A 24,172-nucleotide genomic window follows, 5' to 3' on the forward strand; every position below is an offset into this window, starting at 1 on the left:
CTAAAAATGTGTTCATCAAGACCGACAAGTTATCGAGGAGCGTTTCCATTTTTAAAGGGCTTAGGTCCGTAGGAGAAGCCCGATTTGGGCTTCGTCGAATTCCGTAGACGCATGTTCGCTGATTACGTCTTATCTGTTCTGTTTTGGGCGGGTAACATGGCTTAAATAAAAGTGAAACGAGTTAGGACAGAGCTGGATATTGTCGTCAGGATACGCGGGGCACAGGACACGTAAGTACATAAAAAAAACAAAAATGCTCCACGCCCAATGATTACGGTTTCGACATTCGCTAATACGGAAAGCCGACACAGCAGCAAGATGCTAATGCTAGCGACTTTTTTTAATTGCAAAAAGAGCCGCGACTTGTTTATATTTAACGTAATGCATCTGGAGTATTAAGAAACGTAATAATTGTGCACTCCGCATTATGAGTCATGTTATTTGTGTGAAAGTATTCCATTTGAGCACATAAGAGTTCTTGTCAGCCCATTATTTGTTGTTTGTTTATTATTAAAAATTGATTCAAAATGAATAATTCCTCTCGAGTGTGCCGGATAGGTGTTTCCGTGCCATAATAAGCATTATATCTGGATGTTAAAGTTTTTCCTTATTATTTTTTATCTTGTTTTTATTTTTGGCTGCAGATCAATTTCAGCTATTCCAAAGTTAAGACCTTTAACTCTTGATAAAGCAGGTGACTATTTTTGAACATTTAAAAGAAACTGAGATATTGAGTGATTGTTATATATTGTTTTCATGATATATTATTTATAAATTAATACAATATGATAAAAAATAATGAAATTAAAATGAATAAAAGCAAATACACACTCGTTATAGCCCCTAACAATGTTCTAAAGTAGATTTTTCTATATAAATCTATTAGCTCTATTAATTTAATGCATAATACTTTTTAAATAAGTGCAATTTTTTTTTTTAATTTGAGCTGCAAATACAGTATTTGACTCCTAGGTCGTCATAAAAGTTATCATATTTTATCTGAAAAAATAAACACTGAATTAATTGAAATACTAAGTATTATTCTACATTAACAATCAGCAACCCATCTCCAGTGATTAATCACCTTGTATATGCAACTTATCAAGTGATTTTTAATTTTTCCTATCAGTTAGTTACTCACATGATATGTTTACTGGACTATTTTATGGATATACTCTTCATGATGTAACCTGCCTATTTTCCTAAATAGTCCGGAAATTACAGTAAATGTATTTTAGTATGCAAATAAAAGCATAACATGGACTAACTGGCTGCCATTGACGCCAATAGACGTCTAAACCATTTGAAGCAGGCCTAGTAGTCCATTTTTTTTACCATAGCAATCTAATTTATAAAACGACATGCAAAAGTTGGTGCCATGCCAGAGTGAAATTATTTCCCAGAACTTTGTGGCTTTTCGACTCGCTGTTCAGCACGAAACAAGCACATGATGGCATTGTATCAAGCTCAGGAAGCTTTCACATGTTATTGGGACAGTCATGTGTTGCAAATGATCGCCAAACATTTTTTTTTCTGGCCCGGATAATTATTTGTATTTTTGTAAAGTATCAAATTTATCAAGTCCATAGAGGAAGTTTCTCAGTATAGTGTTGTTTTTGGTTGCTCGATTAAGAAGCCCCATGCTAAAGTGAAATCAATTGTACTGCTTAATATTGACATAATATGGAAAGTTGACTTTTTATGTGAGTAAAACAGCAAACAAACAAGGGAAACAAACACACTACAAAATTACACTAACCAAATACAGAATTACCCAACAAATCAAACATACACACAACAATATTACCCAACAAACCAAACATACACAACCAAATTACAATTACACAAAACCAAGAACACAAAAAAACGAAAAAGATGAGCAAAAAAGAAACAAAGTGTTGGGCTCTGGGAAACCCAGATTGACATTAATCCTAAATAAATCTATTGTATCACTTCTCTCTCAGATGTGGTCGCAAAAACAGAACAGCTCGTGAGTGTCTGAGTTTGCAGCCGTCTCACTTCCTTCTTGTGGCCTGCCACCTGCTGATTAGACTTTTCAGAATCATTACACCCAATTGTGTGTCGACATTGTGGTTTGGGTTGCCCAAATCTCTGCCATGTTTTGTTTTAACATTAACAGTCTACTTGCCATTGTGCCAATATGGATGGCATCTTGTTTGTTTTCCCTTTGTAGGCGTGTTTAGTGAGTCATTTGATGAATATTTATTTATTATCTATTTAAATACCCCTCTTAGAAAGTGGAGTTGAGCTGTAAAGTGGACATTCTGTTGGTGGCCTGCATGACTCCCCTTGCTACTGCGTGACGAACACATGGTAAGGACCAATTTTCATGTCAGGAGAGGCAAACTACCATAATTTCCCATGTGTAATGCACATGATTTATTTTATTCTTTTGCTAAATAATGCTAAAGACTGTCTAAGGTGCCAGTATTGAGTAAAGTTATGCTGCCAGTGCTGATCTATATTCAACAATTCGTTTTTTTTCCCTCCATCAGGATGCTCAGGGCTACAAGTGGGTCAGATGGCGGGTGTGGCTGTGTCGCCTTATTGCCATTCTGTCCCTCGGTCTTCTCTTGGTTTTGTTCCAGTGGCACCCTCGACTAGCTCTTTGGGCTCGCTGCTCCCGCTGTCCTCTGGCGCTCGCAGATTTTGTCCTGCTCAGAGTAAGAATGATAAAACCTCTTCATCTTGGATCCCTTCATCGAACCACAACACTGTACGAAAATTCATGCCTCGTTAGCTTCTCTCTCAGACACTAGGGATTGTTTGCAGTCCTAAAAAGTAATGTATTTCCTCTTTTTTCTAGATGGGTTCTAAGAATCTTAAAGTGATTATTTTCCACATGGGAAGTTAATTATCGGTTTTGAAAATTCTATCTACATTTTATTCACTGTGTACTGTATTTTCTGGACTATAAGTCACACTTTTTTCATAGTTTGGCAGGTTTTTTTAGGCTATAGTTATCTGGAAAACTTTTTGGTTGACAGATGCTATTTAGCATGTTGTTCTCCCATTTACTATTGTGTCTTCAACATACTATGCTTATTCTTGGTTTCTGATCAAATAAAAAATAGTCTTCCAAAAATGTGCCTTATACTACAGTGCAACCTGTCTATATTTTTTTCTTATTCATTGTGTATTATTTGGCTGGTGCTACTTATCTTCTGGAAAATGCATTAATTGGTTTTAGTTTATGCTCCGAAGTTGTCATGCCCACAGAAATAAATTATAAGTCATACATATACGGCCTTGCTATGGGTGCATAATGCTAACACAACATACATTTTTATTCCCATTTTGCCTTTAGGATAATTTTGGCCAGAAGCATGTGGTGAAGGTGCTCACCGAGGAAATGGAGCAGGGCAGGTGAGCTTGAGAGCTTTGTCGTATTAAATGTCCACTAATCACCATGTACAGGTCTGAAAAAAAATCTCAAACATGCGTGTATCTTTTTTTAAATTCTTCTCTCTAATAGTTTGGATTCACTGGGTGATGCAGAGGTTACCGAGTGTAATGACACCATTCAGCTCAACCAGGAGAATGTAAAGAACAAATTCAGTTTGTGAAAACAAAATTAGGGGAAGGGCTTGTATTACGGCATGGTTTATACATATATTTTTTATTTTCTTTTTTTATAGAAAACACTGCTGCGCTACTACCTATTTGAAGGCCTTCGATACATATGGATGGACAAAAGGGCTGCTTTTTGTCTTGTGAGGTAATGCGTAAGGATTTACTGGACTGAGCAGGCATAGTTTTGAATCAAAACATCTTTTGAGTAGTTTGTTTGGTATTGGTATTAAATATTGAATATGTGGCAGTATCGTCAGGATCATATTTTTGTGTTGACTGTAGTGTCTTCAATGAGGACTGGACCTGCAAGGACCTTCATGGCTTCAAAACTGGTTTGAGTCACCATGAGCAGAACTTTAGGTCAGCGTTACAATTTTTCTATGCTTGATATATTTATGTTATTGCTTGATTTCATGATCTATTACAAAAATGATACCTGCTTAAGTTCAAAAGAAGACTTATGAATTACCATCTCTTTTCTTATCTTATAGGAGACAAGTATATGGGCCCAACCTGATTGACGTGCCAGTGAAGTCTTATTTCACTCTATTGAGAGAAGAGGTAAGATGGGTATTAGACTTATTTTGTCATTTCTTTGGTATTTATCCTTTACGTATGTGCTTATTTTGTTATAATATGCTAATTAAAATCTCTTTTTTTCCCAGGTCCTGAACCCCTTCTATGTGTTTCAGTTATTTAGCATGGGCCTGTGGTTGTTTGATGAGTACTACTCCTACTCCGCATGCATACTTATAATCTCGCTGATTTCCATCGTTGTCTCACTTTATGAGATCCGCAAGGTGAGAATTTTTATTCTTGGTCTATACTCATTTAGTGACAGTTTTGGAGAAATACCAGGGGCTTAAATAACCAATTTCATCATGATATGATACATTTCTTTGAAGATTTGATGTTATGATAGGCTGGTTGAACCCTCTAAATCAGGGGTCTCAAACTTGCGGCCCGCGGGCCAACTGCGGCCCGCGGGACGATAATTTGCGGCCCCCGTCTTAATATGAAATATCGATTTTTTTTTTTTTTTTTTTTTTTTTTTTTTTTTTTTTTTTTTTTTTTTTTTTTTTTTTACCCCTTTCCCCATGATGGCGCCGTTTAAGTGGCAGCCAGTGGCAGTAGCTCTGTCCACTCATGTTTTTCTTGTTTTACAGCATGTTTTACATGAAAAATTAGAGGGAACATTGACATGCACCTGCTTGTGGCAGGTGTGATACTGGTGTGCCGATAGCTAGCAATGATGATGTCGTGACCGGATGATTCGCCTAAAGACGTTTCGCCGACGGACGTTTGACAGACGGACAGGTCGTACTAGTATTTGTTAGTTTAATGATTAAATACAAATACTAGTATTTGTATTTAATCATTAAACGCTGTTTTCAGCTGGATTTGACCGAATTTGAGAGCATTTTGAGCCGTTTGGCGAATGGACGTCTATAGACGTTTTTTTGCCTCCATCGCGATATCATCCAGTATTTGTATTTAATCATTAAATGCTGTTTTAGGATGGATTTGACCCGATTGCTGTCATTTTACGGCTCGGTTCTGCTACATCTGCCTGCCCAAGAGTGCTTATTCCCGGACTGCCATTGATGGTAGACGAACATTGATTTTTACTATAATTTGGAAAACACCGGCGGCGGGCCGGATTAAAAATCCTAACGGGCCGTATATGGCCCGCGGGCCGAGGTTGAAAAACTTGTACACACACGATCCGGCGGGGCGAGCGTTCGAATCCCGTTTCGGCGAAACCTCCGTTCGGCCGAATGAACGTTCGGTGGAACGTCCATTCGGCGACCTGCCCGTCTGTCAAACGTCCGTCGGCGAAACGTCTTTAAGCGAATCATCCGAGTACCGATGATGTCGCTCACACTGGTACTCAGTGCGCTCAGGGAGGTTGTCTTTCTGCTCAGACCAACAAAAAATTAGAGGGAACTTTGGTTCGGAGCTGAATGAACCAATCACGGTGAGGTATACGGCTCTGGAGGGCGGGACATCGGCCGGGCTGTCCAGTGCCTCGCTCACTCACTCATTCATTCCTCCAATCAGCTGGGCGGAGGAGAAGCCGTGAGGCCGATCACTCCGCTCGGCGCGCACACTCCTCCGCTGCTCTCAGCATAGAACTGAATGAGGCGCTATGATCCGTGATCCAGCCTGTGTCAGTGTCTGTAGCCATCTCCGCGATTGAAACGGAGAGCGAAAGTGCACATGCGCCACAAACCCGCGCGACTGAATGTGAAAGATCAACCCGAGACTCATTCCAAGTGGAAAAACATATTACAGAGCCCCAGAGATGTCTCTTTCAAAGCCTGCCGTGAAGAGAAAGGTCGGTGATGAGCACAGACAGTTTCAAGAAAAGTGGGGAGTGCAATATTTCTTTGTTGAACACAGGGGCACCCCGACGTGTCTCATTTACACTGAAAAAGTTGCGGTGCACAAGGAATACAATTTGAAACGTAATTGTACTATGAGACATGCTGAGGAGTACGAAAAATACCAGGGAGATGAGAGAGCCAACCAGGTTGCCAGTCTTAAAACACGTCTTCTGAGGCAACAGGATCTCTTCAAGAAGGCTACCAAAGACAGTAATGCAGCAGTCAAAGCTAGCTACGCCGTTTGTGAGTTGATTGATCCTGTGCTAAGTGATCCCAAATGGCTCATGGACTTGGCTTTTCTTGTTGATATCACACATGAGCTTAATGTACTGAACAAGAAGCTACAAGGCCAGGGGCAACTTGTCAGTGCTGCCTATGACAACGTGAGAGCATTCTGCACTAAACTTGTGTTATGGAAAGCCCAGCTCTCTCAGACAAACCTTTGCCATTTCCCAGCATGCAAGGCTCTCGTGGATGCAGGCACACCATTCAGTGCTGAGAAGTATGTTGAGGCCATTTCGAAGCTACAGGAGGAATTTGATCACAGATTTGCAGACTTCAAGACACACAAAGCCACATTTCAAATTTTTGCGGACCCCTTCTCCTTTGATGTGCAAGATGCCCCTCCTGAGCTTCAAATGGAGCTCATTGACCTGCAGTGCAACTCTGCACTCAAAGCCAAGTTCAGGGAGGTGAGTGGAGAAGCAGACAAGCTTGGGCAATTTTTGAGAGAGTTGACCCCCAGCTTCCCTGAACTTTCCCGAAGGTTCAAGCGGACCATGTGCCTTTTTGGGTGCACATACTTGTGTGAGAAGCTCTTCTCCACCTTGAACTTCAATAAGTCCAAGTACAGGTCCAGACTTACTGATGAGCATCTTCAAGCTCTACTGAGGGTCTCCACTGCTTCCTCCCTCAAGCCAAATGTGACTATGTGAGAAGAAGCGCTGCCAGGTCTCTAGCAGCAAGGAGTAGGCAAAAGAAGCCGTGTTCAGAATATTTCATGTTCAATGTTCCATTCAAGTTTAGAAAGTTAAAGGTTAAAGAGCTGTTAATACAGACATTTGAAACGGAATAAAAATAATTCATTTTCTCTACTTAGCCAGCCAGTGTATATCTACTGTATGCTCATTAGTATTATTTGGTTTTATATTACTGATTGATTTATTTTTTATTCATCTTTAAGTTAATTTATTTAATTCATTATTTTTTGTTAAAAAATAAAGATATTTGATAACGTTGGAAAGTTTTATCAGTGCTTTTCTTGTGGAAATCCTGATGCGGCCCAGTCTCACCCAGACTCGGCCTCTAGCGGCCCCCAGGTAAATTGAGTTCGAGACCCCTGCTCTAAATTATCCTTTGATAGAGCAGAGTGAGCGTGATTGGTTGTTTGTCTCATTGTGCTTGCCGATTGGCTGGCAACCAATTCTGGCTGGACCTCATCTACTTCCCTGGGATAGGCTCCAGCACCCCTGTGACCCTTGTGAGGATAAGGAGTATAGAAAATGAATGAATGACCCTTTACCACCTGAAACATTCCAGACATATATATGGAAACCTTTTCTTTTTAACAAAACAGCGTTGCAAAAATGATGATGGCACTAATAATTAATACATGCACTTTATCCAATCCACAGCAAAGACTCACTCTTCACAACATGGCCCGCTTGGTCACCAATGTCACAGTGATAAGGAAGTCAGGAGGTATTTTTATTTTCCTTGCGTATTCTTCCATGTTGGTGTAATGTAGTCCTAATGGAATTTTTTCTGGTCATGAAGTACAAATGCTTGTAAATTCTATTGACATGTAAGGTTTTTTTTCCTTTTAATCACTCAATTATCCCCTTTCAGAGTTGGAAAATGTTAGTTCGACAGAGCTGGTGCCTGGTGACTGCTTATGCTTACCAAAGGATGGTCTGCCGATGCCTTGCGACGCCGCCCTGCTGGCAGGAGAGTGTCTAATCGATGAGGGCATGTTGACAGGTCAGTAGACCGAGCCAACTTGAGCTCAAAGATTATTCATTTTTTGCCTGGTGTTCATGATGTGAGAGCAACAATGAAAACACTTCTTTTCTTTCTTTAAAAACCTGGAGCGTTTTGTCTGTCAACAAATAGCTGGCGTACGTGTTCATGTTAATGCAAGACATTAAGTATTAACTGTGTCCAGGTGAGAGCGTCCCAGTGCTGAAAACTCCTGTGATGGATTCAGAGAAAAAATATAGCTCCGAAGCTGAGCGCAAACATTCCCTGTTCTGCGGAACGCAGCTCATTCGGGCCAAAGAAGGGCGTCCCGGAGATGCCGGCGCTTTCGCCGTTGTCACAGGCACAGGTGAGTAAAAATTGGGTCTCTATTGAGTAAAACAAAGTCTTTGCAGCATTGCAGACAGGCTTAATTGAAGTAGAGTGAAATGTCTGTTCTTATTTATTGGTGTGTGCAAAAACATTGGATTTATTTGTGTCATCCGCAGGTTTTTTTACTGCCAAAGGGACCTTGGTGGGCTCCATTTTGTACCCTCAGCCCACCGATTTTCGCTTCTACCGAGATTCTGTAAAGTTCCTGCTCATCATGGGTTCTTTGTGTAAGTGCTTTAACAACACTTTGGAGTATCTGTGTGTCTTGTTTAGTTTTATTTGTATTATTTTTACTTTTTTAAGGCATTTGTGTGTGTGTGTTTTAACGCTTGATATGGAACACATTCAATTCAATTTTGACTGTGAAGTCAAAATGAGTTCAAAGTCCAGCAACATCATTGGCACTGATAGATGACCAATTTACAGCCAGTCCTCCCAATTTTTATGAATTGGTCATAAATCATGATCAATGGCAGGCAGTAAGTTAGATGCTGTGAACAAAAAAAAAGAAGTGTTAATGCTATCATATCAAAAAACTATTTATTAGAAGATATAGATAATGATTTATAATGTAATTATAATTGAGACCTGTTGTGAACATCGGATTTCGGGACATATAGGTCACACTCGTATACCAAATGGTAATATTGTGACTCAAAATATGATGTCCATGTGCATCGACACCATTTCTCCATTGGGTGAATTTTTTTTTTTTTTGTTACTAAAAATTGTTACTTGTTATCTTTTTTGCACCTTCTCAACGACTTGGCTATTTAATTATATTATTGAGAGAATATACATTTTGCCTGTATAATGCATGCCATTTTTTAAAAGCAATTCAGATTTTAAGACATTTTTCTTCTTCCTTCAGCTTTTATTGGGACCATCTACAGCTTTATTATCCTCTCAGGATACAGCGTAAGTGTGCACTTGATTAAAGAAATATGGACTCCTTTGTTCATTTCCTCTGTATGCGTGTACATAGATGAGCCCGATTGAGGTGGTGATTCGGGTTCTGGATATTGTCACCATTGTGGTGCCTCCGGCTCTCCCTGCCGCTATCACAGTGGGCACCCTCTACGCCCAGCATAGACTGAAGAAAAACGGCATCTTCTGTATCAGTCCGCCTCGCATCAATGTGTCTGGCAAGGTGTCCATGTTCTGTTTTGACAAGGTGAGAACTACATGTACATTTCATTCCACCCCATCAACACGATACCTTTTCACCAATCTAACCCTAACCCCTCACAAAGGAAAATAAGTTAATTTTCAGCCAGATGCTCCATATTTTACCAGAAACCTCATTGGTTAAATTGTCTGTGCTCTATCGTTTGGAACAAAAAACAGGTTTGGAGACCCTTGCTGTAGTTCCACAGATAGTCACTGACCTTAGTCGAAGGGTCTCAAACCTGGTCTTTGTTCCAACCCATCCAGTGCCGGCAGCTAAACCAATGAGCCATCTTCCTATGTAAGAAGCACCCGACTTGTTCGGTTTGAATGAAAACTTGCACCCACTGTGGCCGTCTGAGGACCGGTTTCAGACCCCTGCCTTAGTCTCTGTAATGTTCACTTGAATTAAAGAACCTAGCACCATGCACTGTCACTACTACTTTGTCCTCTCCAGACAGGCACTTTGACGGAGGACGGGCTTGACATGTGGGGAGTCATAGAGGGGCGATGCGACGGTTTTTCGGAGGTGGTCGCTGACCCAAGACTCCTCCCACAGGGGCCCTTGCTCTCCTGCCTGGCCTGCTGTCACACTTTGGCACTACTGCAAGGGCAGCCTGTTGGTGACCCCCTGGAGCTAAAAATGTTTCAATCCACCGGTTGGGTACACGGCAAAAAAGTTCATTTTATTCACGTGACTTCAAAGATACGCTTACAATTACAAGTGTAATTGCTAAGATTAAGTCTCCAAAGAGAAATTCTCTCTGCTTGACTCGATTCCAGACACTTCAGGAACCAGGAGAGGACGAAGGGGTGCTGAATGCCGAATTTGGTGGGCACAGAGTATTAGCCGTAACAAGGCCTCCTCCGAAGCTGCTCCCTTTTCATGCAAGTGTTAGTGTCCTTGCCATCACTGTGTCATCAACCCATGATTATTATTTTATCGGAACATTTGCTTTATCATTTTATTTGAAGAGTAAAATTTAAAAAAAAACTTTTAAGAGTGTAGAAGTCTTTTATTTAATTTTCCTTTGCTTTTAAGCTATCATAATTTTACTATTGATTCATCAAGAGCTAGCTTTACGACTGTGTTTTTTAGTTCTTTAACAAAAGATTTGGGATTTACAGTAATCCAGTGAAATGTTGCTCACAAACAAATAACCCATGTTGAAAATATAAGATATTTGGCAGAGATAATGGCAACAGCTGTTTTTAAAGTGTCATTTTATTAAGGTGAAAGATTCCATTTCAGCCTTCATCCAAACTTTACTTTTTTATCGTTACAGTCAGCAAGTGAGTCTGTCGCAATTGTGCAGCGGTTTCCCTTCTCTTCGACCCTGCAGAGGATGAGTGTGGTGACGGTGGCTTCCGGGGGGCGCTCTGCTCTGGCTTTCATCAAAGGCTCTCCGGAGATGGTGGCGAGCCTCTGCCGACAAGACACTGGTGATCTCATCTCATTTTCTGAACTGCTCTATCCTCACTCGGATCGTGGGGGGCGCTGGAGCCTATCCCAGCTGACCCTGAATTGGTGGCCAGCCAATCGTAGGGCACAAGGAGACAAACGCACTCATGCCTCAGGGCAATTTAGAGTGTCAAATCAGCCTACTATGCATGTCTTTGGAATGTGGGAGGAAACCGGAGGACCCGGAAAAAAACCCACGCAGGCCCGGGGAGAACATGCAAACCCACACAGGTGGACCGACCTGGATTTGAACCTAGGTCCCCCACTGTGTGGGTGATGCGCTAACCATTTAGCCGCCAGGCCGCCCAACACTGGTGATATGCTGAGATTTTTCTTCAAATATGGAGAGCTTTTCATCTTCTGTGCCAAAAAAACCTATTTTTTTTATTTTAATAAAAAGTTTTTATTTAAATAGTGCAATTTTATGATTACAGTGCCGCCAGAGTTCTCAAAGAAACTCGGCAGCTTTTCCAGTGAAGGTCTCCGAGTTCTTGCTTTTGGTTACAAACCAATGGACACGAGTAAGGATCTGAGTGAAACTGAACGGTGAGATTCTTGGCCTTCAGTCATTTAATGTGTAAAAATGGATTCGTGTGTATTTGGGTTAGAACTTTTGAACTTTATTTTTACCAAATCAAAGCGCTGCATTGGATTACCCTTTTGGGAAAATTAAGGAAGCCAAACTCCTTTTTAACACTTAAAAAAAGTTCCCCTGAAACAAAAAAGTATTTAATACACATTATACCCGATTATATAAGATTTGAAACTATGCAAAGTTATCACAAGGCCCATACTACTCAATTTCACTGTAAATGGATCAATAATAAGTTGTACTGCCATCATAATCTACTGTGGTACCTCTACTTATGAAATTATGGTTCCAGAACTTGTTTCGCTACTTTGATTCTTTCGAGAGTAGAGCAGCATTTTACATTGAATTAGCATAATTTGTCTTGCTCAATTATAACCCTAGCTTCTATATTTTTGCACAGAGGGGAGGTAGAAAAAGACATGCAGTTTTTGGGCTTGCTGATACTGAAGAACCTGGTAAAGCCAGAGAGTCCCAAGGTCATCAGCACATTGAGGCAGGCGAGGATTCGAACTGTCATGGTCACAGGTGGGACGCACTTGTTAACAATGTAGCCCTCGACTTTGCTGACCAGTCAACTTTGGCTATATTACATTATTCGTGAGTGTTTTTTTTTCTTTACAGGTGACAACATTCTAACAGCAGTCAACGTCGCCCAAAGCTGCGGCATGGTAAGGTCTGACGAGCGGGTCATCTTTGTCGAGGCCACTGCTCGCTCGGCCCAAAGCGAACCTAGCCTGAGATTCACGCTGGAAGATCAAGAGGGCGCATTAATCGCAACCCAGGTCAGTTGACCTCAAATATTCTTCTAGAGTACCTTATCATGGTAATTGATTACAGTATTCAATAGCCGATGAGCGAACAGCCATTTTTGGGCTATGTACAATTATTTCATTTTTAAAAATGTATTCTGTTTGCATATATTTACTTAACTGCTCTCGTATTTATATAAGATTGCTTGTGTGTGAGCGTAGTAAATAAGGAAGTGTTGTCCAATGCTGGGCCTTCCTGCACAAGAGTAGGTTGATTTAGTTTTTTTTTTTTTTTTTTTTGATAGTAGGAAATCTTGTCAAACTCAAATTTCTCATGTCGCCTAAAAAAAAGATCACAATTAAGCAATCACACGTTTCAGGATTGTAATCCAGTGCAATAAAGCATGCTGTTTTGCCTTATTTCAGGGTCTCTATCAAGCAGATTATGACTCTCACTTGGCCATTAATGGGAGTTCCTTTGCTGCTCTCTGTGACCACTTTCCTGAGCATCTACCAAAGGTAATGAAGATTTCTCTTCTCTACATTTCAAACCTCTAAATCTAAAAAGTGAAATATAATGTTTGTGCAGAATTTTCGAACATGTCAGTATTCATGTTATCGTACAGGTTTTAATGCGAACAACCGTCTTTGCACGGATGGCACCTGAACAAAAAACACAACTAGTGAAAGAACTCCAGAACCTGAAGTGAGTACTCAAACAGGCATGAATTCCAAAAATGAAATGGATATGATCAATGCCTGTACTATAGGTAGATAGTGTAGTATTTTGAGTGTATAGTCGCTACTTCATTTAATATTTTTTTTGAACAAGAATGTTTTCTTTTTTGAACTCGTGTTTACATTAAAAAAAAATTCCCATGCATGTGACAGTGTTATTTGTTTATTTGTTTTATTTATGATGATGAAACAAGATCACTGACTGCCAACCCTTCTACTTTAAATGCATTGCATTTCTATCAACATCAATGGCAGCCAATGAGTTAACGGTTTGAGTTATTTATACACAATGAATTTGTGTCATTTGGTGATTTATCGAAACCCGCGTTTCTTGCTTTATTGTAAGGACGTGTATTTTTGGTCAAATTAACGATAGCGGCGATAGAGGAAGTTCGCAAATAATGACATAATTTACGATCACTTTATCATATTGTCCAAAGTGAGCTGGAATGGGGTCCACTGTTTAAATCCCCATTCTATTTCTCAGTTACAGAGTAGGCATGTGTGGAGACGGCGCCAACGACTGCGGTGCCTTGAGAGCCGCGGATGCCGGCGTGTCCCTGTCGGAGGCTGAGGCCTCCATCGCTTCTCCTTTCACCTCCAAGACTGAAAACATCAGCTGTGTACCACTACTCATAAGGTGAAGAGTTCAACTAGGTTTGATAGCACGGTGGGGTGTAGCGGTTGAGCACGTCAGAAGATTTCCATTGTAAAATCTTCTGTCCGCGTTTAAAATAAATAAATAATAATAATAACAATGAAATAAAATAATCAAACCCATCCCTTCTTGTCCTTGCAGAGAAGGTCGATGCGCACTGGTCACCGCGTTCAGCCTCTTCAGATACATGGCTTTGTACAGCATAATTCAGTTCTGCTCTGTGCTCATCCTATACACAGTGAGTCCAGCACTCGGGTGAGGAAAAAGCCAATAAGGCACAGGGAAAATTCCATTTTGACGTGCTGAAAACCTGTCCAGGTGAGCACCAATCTGGCTGACCTGCAGTTCCTGTTCATTGACATCGGGCTGGTGACATTGCTAGCTATCGTGATGGGCAAAGGCGGCCCCAGTGAGGAATTGAGCGCCAACCGGCCGCCAGCCAATCTGCTGACCTTGTCCGTGTTAGGCAGCCTCTTCGTTCACATCGCCTTGATTATCGCGGGACAGCTGGCTGCGCTCTTCATCACGACTTCACAGGATTGGTCAGTACAAAGACAAGTTAAACTACCGTTCTAGTCATTGTAGACCAAGGGTGTCAAACTCGGTTTGTTTCGCGGGCCGCAGTAACGTCAATTCGATTTCATGTGGGCCGGACCATTTTAGATATAATATTTAGATTTTTTTTAATTGGATTAATAGAACTGGATCAAAAGCCCCAAATATAGTTATTTTTATATAGATCTAAAATAATGTTTATTTGAGCTTTTCTTCTTAGTAAGGGAAAACGTCTTTTAATCATTTGTTTTTCATTTCAAACGGAAACCAAATCTTTTTGAATTATGTTCCACAATAAAGTGGAAAACATAAAATATTTGTAAACACTTATTTTTAGATTTTACAAAATTCTTTTTGAACTAAAAAAAGAAAAAAATGGATTTAAAAATTGGCAATTATTGATTTAAAAAAAGGGGAATATCAGGAAACATAATATACATCTATAATCTTCATTTGAATTTGACCCTAAAACAGAAACTCAGCACTGATTTACTTTCTTGAGCCGTACAAAATGATGCGGTGGGCCAGATTTGGCCCCCGGGCCGCCACTTTGACACGTGTTGTAGACTGTTTGTTTGCTGCCTCCTTTTGTCATTGAGATTCATTTTTTTGTATAGTCATAACTGCTGACTTATAAGCTTACCATGTTTCCTAGCCTACCTTTTGGCCTTTTTTGTTTTGGCCAAAAATGTTTAATTTCCTGAATCTGTAATTAAATGTGCTATGCTTTCGCTTCAGGTATATTCCCCTCAATTCCACAGTGTTTGGGACTGAGAACCTACCCAACATGGAGAACACCAGTGTCTTTTCTTTGTCCGGGTTCCAATACATATTCATGACAGTGGTGGTCACGAAGGGTCACCCCCACAAGAAACCTCTCTATCACAACGGTAAGAGATAATCAGTTTCCTCCAAAACAACACTTATCCATGTTACTACTGTTGTAATATTGGCAATATTGCAAAGGTGACATTTTTAATATTCATAGTGAAACTTCCCATGCACAAAGGAAATATTTAGTTCATTTTTGGGAGGAGTTTTGAACAGATTTTATCTTTATCTTTGCAGTGATCTTCCTGTGTTTACTCCTTATCCTTTTTGCCGTGATGACGTGTCTGGCGTTGTATCCTGGTTCTTTTCTCATGGAGATAATGCAGCTCTACGACTTACCTGACTTCAATTTCAAGTTGCTCATCGTCGCTTTGGCTGCCCTAAATTTCCTCGTTAGCTTTATTGTGGAGGTGAGTGTCAAACAGTAACATGCAATCATGCAGAAATCTGCTCTGCTTGGTGCCTGTAGTCAGCTGGGATAGACTCCAGTACCCCCACCAGCATTGGGAGAATATTTAATACGGATAATGAATGAATATGCATGTGTGTACATGTATGTATAGATATTATATTTTGTTTGCAGATGCTGGTCGATGTGGGTGGTCTGAACTATCTTTGCTGCCTCTGCCCAAAGCGTTTGTCCAAGAAAAAGTACAAACAGCTCAACTCTGTCCTGTGTGACCGCTCATGGCCGCCCCTCAACCAAACACTGTACCCTTTGGGGCACACGGTCAATGGCATAAACTAGCCTGAAAATAATTGGAACAGTCATTTTCACTAAAACATTATCACACTAGAGATGAAAAAATGTATTTATTTCAAACGTTTACCTTTCATATGAAGCTATTTTGTACATCCAAATCAGAGGAATGCTGTTGAACTTTTAAATATTTGTTTAACTCCTACCTTTTAAAGGGACCAAAAGTAATTGGACAAATCAAGCCTAAAATAAATGTTTGGCTTTTAATACTAAATTGTAATTAGTCAATTACAGCCTTAAATCTGGAATTCATAGAGATCAGAAAATAGATTATACTAATTTTGTTCTCTTAAAAAAAGGCACTAAAGGATGAACGTTCATATGTAAATCATACTTTATGCATCGTTTCATATCTAGTGTAGTGGCATAGTGGCAAAAAAGTTATGAACCTTAATGTAGATAATCTAATTAAATGTTGTTTTTATGATATTTTTGCAGATATTCAGGAATCAAGCTTTTTTTTTTGCAAATCAGTTTATTAAATCTATTTATTTACAGGCAGTTTGTATTGCCAGTTTTCTGCCGCACTATAGCGAGGCATTCCATTGGCTATTTTTTACTCTTATTCTCCATTGACTTGCACCACCAGGAAGTAAAGAAGCGATGCAGGCGGAATTGGACCTTTCCACCGATGGCTTGTACCACAAAATATGGCTTTCTTAGTCTTTGTGAACAAAAACCGATACGCGTGGGAGGGGCAGGAAACGTCAACATTATAAAACATCTAACTGCTGAATAATCCCATACTCATTTACAGCAGTGACCATTTTAACCATCCACAAAAACATTTCAAACAAAGAGCCAACATATTGGCACAGGTTTTTTTTTCTTCTAAAAAAATCGTTTTGTATTAATGAATTCATTCTGAGTCCGGTTCAAGGTATTTCTCCTGCATTTGTACTGGAGAAGGCATGGTCTAGCGTTCAAGGAGCAAAAGCGAAATTAAGATAACCTGATTTCCATTTTTGTTCGTAGTTTCAAATACTGCTGACATTGCTTCCATTCTGTATATTTAAAAGGCAGAAAAGCTACTTAAAAAAGGACTGTCAAGTCTACTTGAAGGACGTGCTAGTTCGAGGAGCAAGGCCGGCAAAAAAACCTAAACAAATGACAAACAAAATGGCATGGTGCTCGTACGGGGCACGCTGCTAAAGCTACATTGCGACACCGCCAGATGCTTCCCGAAAAACAATGGCTACATTTCATATGTTGTATGTAAGTAAGCCCTCTAAACTCAGGATTTAGGTGAAAGTGACCAAGCCAAGAATCCTTAAAAATACTCCAAAAGCAGGGGGGAAAAAAGCCAACGTGAATGATTAGAAAGCACATCTATAAAGTGACGTCTTGACTATTATTGCTGGCGGATGGGCCTCACTCCGCCTCTTTGGTAGTCCATGCTTGGAGACGTGGAGTGAGGTGTTCCTTTTAAAGGGATCGTCACAGTGGGTCCAGGCGTTCGCGTTCATAGTCACAGTGCCAAAACAGAATTCGGGAGGGCCGAGTGGGGAGAAAGTTAGGAGCCAAATAGTGTAGTCGTCTCCCTCCTGGGCGGGCCCCCCCAAACAAACCCCGAGTAGGTCCAATTTATCTGTGCTGTCGGAACCCTTGGGTGCCGTCTGGGCTGATTGGCGGTCGGACCGTGTGATTGGTAGATCTGCTGTCCTCTGAAGGCAATGTAGAGTTGGCGCGAGTCGCTCTGGAGGAAAACGGCGACAAGAGCTAATGTTGACAATGCAAGACTATTAGAACAAGACCCAGATTAGAAATTGCAATAACCGCAAGTGGTGGTGTTTTTGTCTAAACATATATTATATAAAAAATTTTTTTTAATGAATACTCACCTGTCAGCGCTGTTCTTTTCCTGGCCCGAGTCCTCCGGGCAGGCGCTGCCCAAAATTCTCTTGCGAGCCTCGGCGTACTCCGCCTCGCGCTGCGCCAGGGATTTGACCTGCAGCGTGGGCCTGTTCTGGTTCAGACCCGAACCAAGTACGCCATTATTGGCGGGCCGCTTCAAGATGCGAATCTGAGGCGGAGGTGCCGCCGGTAGGGAATCGTCCTGGATGACCATGGCCATTCTCAGTGGCGAGCGGGAGGAACAATGGTGGTTACTTGACTCTCTGGAAACGGCGGTCGGCAAATGAAAGGTTGGTGAGGGACGTAGTCTTGACGGCGAGTGACAACAAATGTGTAACCAGAACCAAAAATGCACTGATTATAAACAAACCGCACAGTAACTGTTGTGTATTCGCACTTATAACACAGAAATAAGGAAACAGGCCAACAACCTTCCTACAGTCACACAGTTTAACCAGTATATAGAATACACTTAATTTAATATTTTAATGGAAGGGGACAATTCTTGACCCCTGAAAATGAGGAATTGTGTGAAATTACAGTCATGTCTCTTCAGTACATCTCGATTAAAAAAAAATCCTTACTTTTCTTTCTGGCTAATTCTTAGCTTCTCCTCTAACCTCTTTTCCATTTCCTGCGGAACAAAAATGCAAATATGAATTATTGTAAAGCAAATTGATAGCAGTGAAGAAATAAAGTAAGTGTGGAAGGTAATGGGCAAGTGAGGAGGAAAGCAGGGTTGAGTTACAACCTATTTATAATTTGGCTACGCAGGGGGCAGCTGTCAAGTCACTAATTCTAACCTAGATGACTGTATTCACCAAAATATGCCAACAATCGCGTAAGGGGAAAAGTTATGTTGTTATTGGATACAAATTGAGTTAGGTAGTTTTAAAATCATGATGACAAACTACTTCCGGTTAGGCGCGCCACCTGGCGCCGCGACGCTGACGTCATTGGTCGGCGCTAAGCTAACTTGAGTTGCAAACTTGATCGCTAGGGACCATCGTTAAATGGCTGCCTTGGCCGCGTCACAAACGGAGCTCGCCAAGGGAAGGCGCTGTTAGGCTAGAGCTATTTTAAAACCAACTCGAAAATCCAACACGGCAACTTTGTCAAAAGTTGGAACCGGGCTGAATAAAACGGAGCTAAACGACCGACAACGCGCTTAGGCGTCGTCTTAAGTGTTATGAAGCCTTGGTTTTAAGGTAACATATCAAATATGGAACTAGAATTAGAGACGCGGTCGCCGTGAGAGAAGGCGCTTCGGTAAAAGGTGAGCCGGCGTCCGCGTTCTATTTTTTGTGGCAGCCGTAGTAGCGTTAGCATTAGCATGGTCAAAAACGGAAACTCGTGTCAACGAGAAGGGTTCGCAGCACACGCGCGCGGCGTGGGGGTGAGTTTTTGTTCAAATGGTTCGCCCTCGAGTTGGTTCGCCTTCGGCCGGGCTACGTTGCCATCCGCTCGGCGTTAGCTGGCTAACTTTGTCCGTGCTAACGCGCTAGCTCCAGCCGCATTGTTGGCCCGCGGGACCGGCCGCGCACATCGAGCGAGTCTCGAAAGCGAACGCCATTCTAGTCACGGTGTTTGGAATCAATGTCGGGGTGGTCCCGTGTCGCTTTACCCCGTTATCGGCCGCTTCTTCCCAACTTTCCGACACCTCCTCATCCATGTTTCATGTTGCTGGAGACACGCTGCTCGGCGGCTGCGGCTGCGGCACAGCCGGGTCCGCCTCTCTGCCAACAGGCACGTCACTGTGACGGCATCCTCCACCCGACCCTCAGAGATTTTCTTCATAAATAAATTAGGTTTTAGAAAAAGTCTCCATTAATATAATTCATCGTTTTGCCCCTGTGAGATTCATTTTTTTGTCAAATTCAGTATCAATAGTGACTTGTAACTCCTATTCAAAAATTGTTGTCCATTGGTTTTTGAATTGTGTATAGTATCTACTCAAATGTCATAGGATTAAATTAAGATCACTTGGGGAAAAATATATTTTGGTTTTGGGAATTGGGACAAGCCACTTGAATTGTTTTTTAAAAAATCAACCTTGTTTTTTTTATGTATTATATTCACAAATGTACATTTGCTATATTTTGTGTTTTTATGAAAAAATATGTCAAAATGTTGAAATTGTTTTCCCATTTCCTTAATCCAGATTTTGACTTTTTTTCTTAGGATTCAAAGGACATGAAAGCCTTCCAGTTTTATTTGTTCACCGGAGGATCCGAATCAGGTAAATAAGATGGATTCTTAAAATGTTATCTATTATTTTAAGTATTATAACAGTGAATCATGACCACCCATTCCCAACCATCCCGGTATAAATAGATTTGGTCTCTATAACTGTAAATATCAGATAACTCATTTATTTATGTATTTATGTAAAAAAAAAAACTGACATTCTACACGATTTCCTACATTGATTTCAACAAAGTCAAGTCAAAAGCCTTTATTGTCATTATACAACAGCTGCGTATAACAAAATTAGACCCCCGAGCTTATTCTGTGTCTGAATGATGATTTGCGGATGCCTCATGGAAATGGATGATTATAGTTTATTTTGTCCAGCATATTATTAAGTACAGTATGACCATTTATTCTTAAAGACTAGAGACCTGATAATTGAATGGAATCAAATCAAAGATGTGTGTTGTGAATGAGCTCAAATCAAATAAAAGTAAAGATTCTGCTATAACATCCAAAATGTCCAATGGTCAGAGTCTGGGATTAGATGGTATGTAGAGCGTCGCCTTCCTTCACCACAACAGCGATTGAGGCCTTGATATTCTTCAATTTGTCACTGTCAAAGCTGACCAGCAGTACGCTGGAGCCGGTTGCGGTGGGAGTGAACACGGCGGTGGTTGTGGCTTCTCGTTTGGGGCCCACGCGACCAATCCTGCCAGAACACCGCAAGAAAGTCACAAACTCATTCATTCGCCCATCGGGCCTGCGGCCGTGGCCGAGCTCGATTCAAGACCTACTTGAGCGTGATGGGCTTGCCCTCAACCAGACCGGCCCCCCCAACAGCGAAAGCGCAATCCTGGAGTGTTTCCGGCAATGGGTTTCGCATGCTCAGCCTTGCCGACACTGGCTGTTTCACCTTGGCTTCCCCCAGCAGCTGTGAAGGTACATTTCGTCAATGTTTTTAAAGAATCCAAGCTCATTTGTTGGTTTGTTAAATGAGGTTACGTAGTCCATACTAGGGCTGTAACCATACAAAAATCACAACCAACATACCTTGATTTCTACAAGTGGCTCGTCCAGCACTATTGTCTTCTCGGCCTTGTGGTATTCGATAGTTTCCTTGTCGATGCTGATGGCCGACACATGAATGAGGCGATCGGATGTGATCACCGACCCGTATGCGCCGTATTCTAGTTGAAGGTGCAGTCGTCGCTCTAAAAATGCAATCGGTCTTCGATTTAATTGCAGTCACAGATTCTCTGGATCATTTTGAGTTTTCTCAACTCTAAATTGCCCTTAGGTATGAGTGTGAATGTGAATGGTTGTTTGTTTCTTTGTGCCCTGCGATTGGCTGGCCACCAATTCAGGGTATCCCCCGCCTCTGGCCCGAGGTCACCTGGGATAGCCTACCACACCCCCCGCGACCCTAATGAGGATAAAGTGGTTGAGAAAAATGCATTGGATTATAAGACGCACTGCTGTCTTTTGAGAAAAAGTCTTTTAGTTGCGGAAAATACAGTAATCTTACATTTAAATGTATTGATGTGTTTTCCACTGTGTACTTTTGTATCTTATGGAGTTTCTCACCTTCTCCCGAGGGCACCTCCAATCTGTCTGAGGCAAATCCACAGCTCTCCCCTCGTTTGCCGTTGTAGAGCACGGCTTTTGCGAAGACCAGAAGTGTGCACTTCTTTGTCACCATGCTATTGTTGGTGATGGTGGCGTACACCTCAAAGTCGGAGCCCACCATCATGTTTTTAGCCAGCTTGATCTTCGATAAGGAGGACATTTTCAAAGCGTCGATAAATTAAGGGTAATTTTTCGCTCAGTTTTACATATGTTCATTCAAGTCGGTCAGTTTGTATTTATTTTTAGAAAAAAATTACGTATGGTCAACCTTGAGATGGAGGCCCGGTTCCTCTCCTCTCTGTTGGAGTTTGTTGTGGTGTTGAGCCTTCTCGTAGACCTCTCGCTCCTCTTTGGAACCTAAACCATCAAAAGGCATAATCCGATGTCAAAAAAAGTTGCTGATAATCAACGTACAACCCCAATTCATTTTGTTAAACATCGATCAATACAATACGATCATTTCCAAATCATCCTACTGCAATTGGCTGGCTAGCAGGCTCTAGCACACGTGTCAAAGTGGCGGCCCGGGGGCCAAATCTGGCCCGCCGCATCATTTTGTGTGGCCCGGGAAAGTAAATCATGAGTGCCGACTTTCTGTTTTAGGATCAAATTAAAATGAAGAGTATAGATGAATATTAAATTTCCTGATTTTCCCCTTTTAAATCAATAATTGTATTTTTTAATCATTTTTTTCTGTTTTTACTTCAAAAATGTAAAATCTAAAAATATATAAAAAAGCTAATATAAACATTGTTTTAGATCTATAAAAAACTGAATATTCAGGGCTTTTAATCCAGTTCTTTTAATCCATTTATAAAAAAAAAGAAATATTATATCTAAAATGGTCCGGCCCACGTGAAATCAAATTGACGTTAAAGCGGCCCGCGAACCAACCCGACTCTGACACCCTTGCTCTAGCATTTCCGCACCCGTCGTGAGAAGAATCGATAAATGTTCAAACTATATTTAGTTGAATACACGACCGACAAGATATTCAAGGTTCAAACTGATAAACTTGATTGTTTATAGCAAATCATCGAAATGAGTCAGTTTGAATATTAAAAATATTGTCTTTGCAGTGTGTTCAATTAACTGTAGATTGAACCCAATTTCAAATCATTGATGATGATATGATTATTGATGCTTAACACAGTCACTGGAATTAATGCCGCTTAATGCAATCGGTTTATATTTTACCTTCAGAGTACTTGTACTCGTGCGTGATATCATATCTGTCATCCGAACCAACGGCTTTGGTGCTGATGAATCGTCCGACGGATTTTGTCGACCCACTGAACTTGACAAACTTTCCGTTGGACAGACGCACCAAATCCACCACATCCGCATTAACCTAATCCAACGCAAAGTTACAATATGTCGTCATGAATGAACAAACCCGGATCGATTCCCATACTTGGTATCGATGATGTCGTCACATTTGTCAAACACCAACCAAAAGTACTCCATTACTCAAAACTTGGTTATAATCTTGAATTGCCTGACAACTTTTACCTTGGCAATATGACTTTGCAGGGGAATGTTAACACGATAAAAGATCTTTCCAAGGATCAACTCACCTCGGCAAAAATAAAGGGTGCATCATAGTTTTTGGTAAGCTCTCCTTCCTTAATGGCCCTCAGTGCAGCCGGTCCACAACAGTAAACGCCTGACAACACACGGAAGTTAATTTCATTTGTTCGGATTTTCACCGGACGTCGGATCATAGTTGATGTGATCGTAAAAGCCGAGGTCCGAACTCACCATCACTCTTCTCCTGTGGAGTTGGATCACTGGTTTGCCAACCGTCAAACTCTTTTCCCAAGTCGGGACGCCTCATCCAGCTGTCCACCCAAACGTGGAAGTTCCTACCGAGACCGGTTGAAGATTTTCACAATTGCCGTAATTGGGACCGATTCTACTCACCAGACCGAATCTCCATCCGAAATACTTTCGCCATCCTCGTCGTACAGGTTTTCTATCATCAGGTTGGCGTTACTGTCGTGAGCCGAGCCGAAGTTTGTGACCACCCGGCAAGGAATTCCCAGGGCGCGAGACACTGGGGAAGACCATCCGACCTTATTGAGCGTTTGAAGCGTATTTTTCTTCAGGAGCTTCTACCCACCTGTGCAGCCAACGGCGGCAAACACCCAGCACTGGCCGAAGGAAACCGGGCCGCTCTCCGCCCATTGGCGCAGGATGTCCCCGCTACCGACCCAGTGGCCCGGATGAACTCCTCCGGTAAAGTCATACCACTCTCCCACCAGAACTCCATTGTCATCATTACTGTTGATCTGATGTATTGACAATTTCATTGGAACGGCGGAACCTGGCGCTCATGCCGGAACCACAAAAACGGCACCAGAATGTTTGGCGTAGTGTATTCCTTGGTATGAATTACCCTATTTTCCGGACTTTAATTCCTACGGTTTTCCATAGATTGGCCAGGTCTGTGATTAATACTCAGGTGCGACCGTGACCGGACGATTCGCCGAAAGACGTTTTGCCGACGGACAGTTCGCCGAACGGACGTTTCGCCGGAACGGGATTCGCGCGCTCGCCCCGCCCCCGGATCGTGTGTGTATATGTTTTTCAATCTCGGCCTGCGAGTCATATACAAAATATATATTCAAAATGATTTGCTGAGAACCTTAATTCAA

At 41.4% G+C, this 24,172-nt stretch overlaps 3 protein-coding genes and 1 long non-coding RNA gene across 5 annotated transcripts in view; 2 read left to right on the forward strand and 2 right to left on the reverse strand.

Moving 5' to 3' along the window:
* Positions 1–16,339, forward strand: atp13a2 (ATPase cation transporting 13A2). Of its 2 annotated transcripts, none has more exons than XM_077609469.1 (29): positions 1–230; positions 2,256–2,334; positions 2,517–2,684; positions 3,329–3,387; positions 3,497–3,563; positions 3,660–3,739; positions 3,877–3,954; positions 4,086–4,155; positions 4,260–4,394; positions 7,616–7,682; positions 7,830–7,961; positions 8,146–8,307; positions 8,447–8,557; positions 9,202–9,248; positions 9,316–9,504; positions 9,955–10,161; positions 10,281–10,389; positions 10,788–10,940; positions 11,394–11,505; positions 11,952–12,076; positions 12,173–12,333; positions 12,727–12,819; positions 12,927–13,006; positions 13,526–13,678; positions 13,838–13,934; positions 14,015–14,238; positions 14,990–15,141; positions 15,320–15,492; positions 15,666–16,339. In XM_077609469.1, exons 2-29 carry the CDS (start codon positions 2,332–2,334, stop codon positions 15,828–15,830), a joined length of 3,372 nt encoding a protein of 1,123 aa, XP_077465595.1. In that variant the 5' UTR covers positions 1–230; positions 2,256–2,331; the 3' UTR covers positions 15,831–16,339. The 2 variants fall into 2 exon arrangements, with proteins under 2 accessions (XP_077465595.1, XP_077465586.1); XM_077609460.1 differs by having other exon boundaries at positions 2–230; positions 10,281–10,391; positions 10,784–10,940.
* szrd1 (SUZ RNA binding domain containing 1) lies at positions 16,298–19,464 on the reverse strand. Its single transcript, XM_077609505.1, has 4 exons — positions 19,321–19,464; positions 18,281–18,330; positions 17,684–17,959; positions 16,298–17,538 (listed from the first exon to the last, which is right to left on the reverse strand). The coding sequence occupies exons 1-4, from the start codon at positions 19,366–19,368 to the stop codon at positions 17,427–17,429; spliced, it is 486 nt and encodes a 161-aa protein (XP_077465631.1). The 5' UTR covers positions 19,369–19,464; the 3' UTR covers positions 16,298–17,426.
* Positions 18,635–24,172, forward strand: part of LOC144082381 (uncharacterized) — a 14,374-nt gene continuing 8,836 nt past the window's right edge. Inside the window, exons 1-2 of the long non-coding RNA XR_013303232.1 lie at positions 18,635–18,972; positions 19,878–19,935. This is a non-coding gene — a long non-coding RNA (uncharacterized LOC144082381). The remainder of the gene's footprint in view (positions 18,973–19,877; positions 19,936–24,172) is intronic.
* Positions 20,430–24,172, reverse strand: part of LOC144072393 (protein-glutamine gamma-glutamyltransferase 2-like) — a 6,398-nt gene continuing 2,655 nt past the window's right edge. Inside the window, exons 6-15 of the mRNA XM_077597568.1 lie at positions 23,638–23,806; positions 23,439–23,571; positions 23,277–23,380; positions 23,093–23,181; positions 22,713–22,866; positions 21,784–21,872; positions 21,474–21,657; positions 20,940–21,100; positions 20,684–20,820; positions 20,430–20,598 (exon numbers count right to left, since the gene is read on the reverse strand). Of these exons, the coding sequence (XP_077453694.1) occupies positions 20,430–20,598; positions 20,684–20,820; positions 20,940–21,100; positions 21,474–21,657; positions 21,784–21,872; positions 22,713–22,866; positions 23,093–23,181; positions 23,277–23,380; positions 23,439–23,571; positions 23,638–23,806 (1,389 nt within the window). The remainder of the gene's footprint in view (positions 20,599–20,683; positions 20,821–20,939; positions 21,101–21,473; positions 21,658–21,783; positions 21,873–22,712; positions 22,867–23,092; positions 23,182–23,276; positions 23,381–23,438; positions 23,572–23,637; positions 23,807–24,172) is intronic.

The sequence above is a fragment of the Stigmatopora argus genome, chromosome 1, assembly GCF_051989625.1.
Source record: "Stigmatopora argus isolate UIUO_Sarg chromosome 1, RoL_Sarg_1.0, whole genome shotgun sequence".
In the NCBI taxonomy this organism is placed as follows: Eukaryota; Metazoa; Chordata; class Actinopteri; order Syngnathiformes; family Syngnathidae; genus Stigmatopora; species Stigmatopora argus.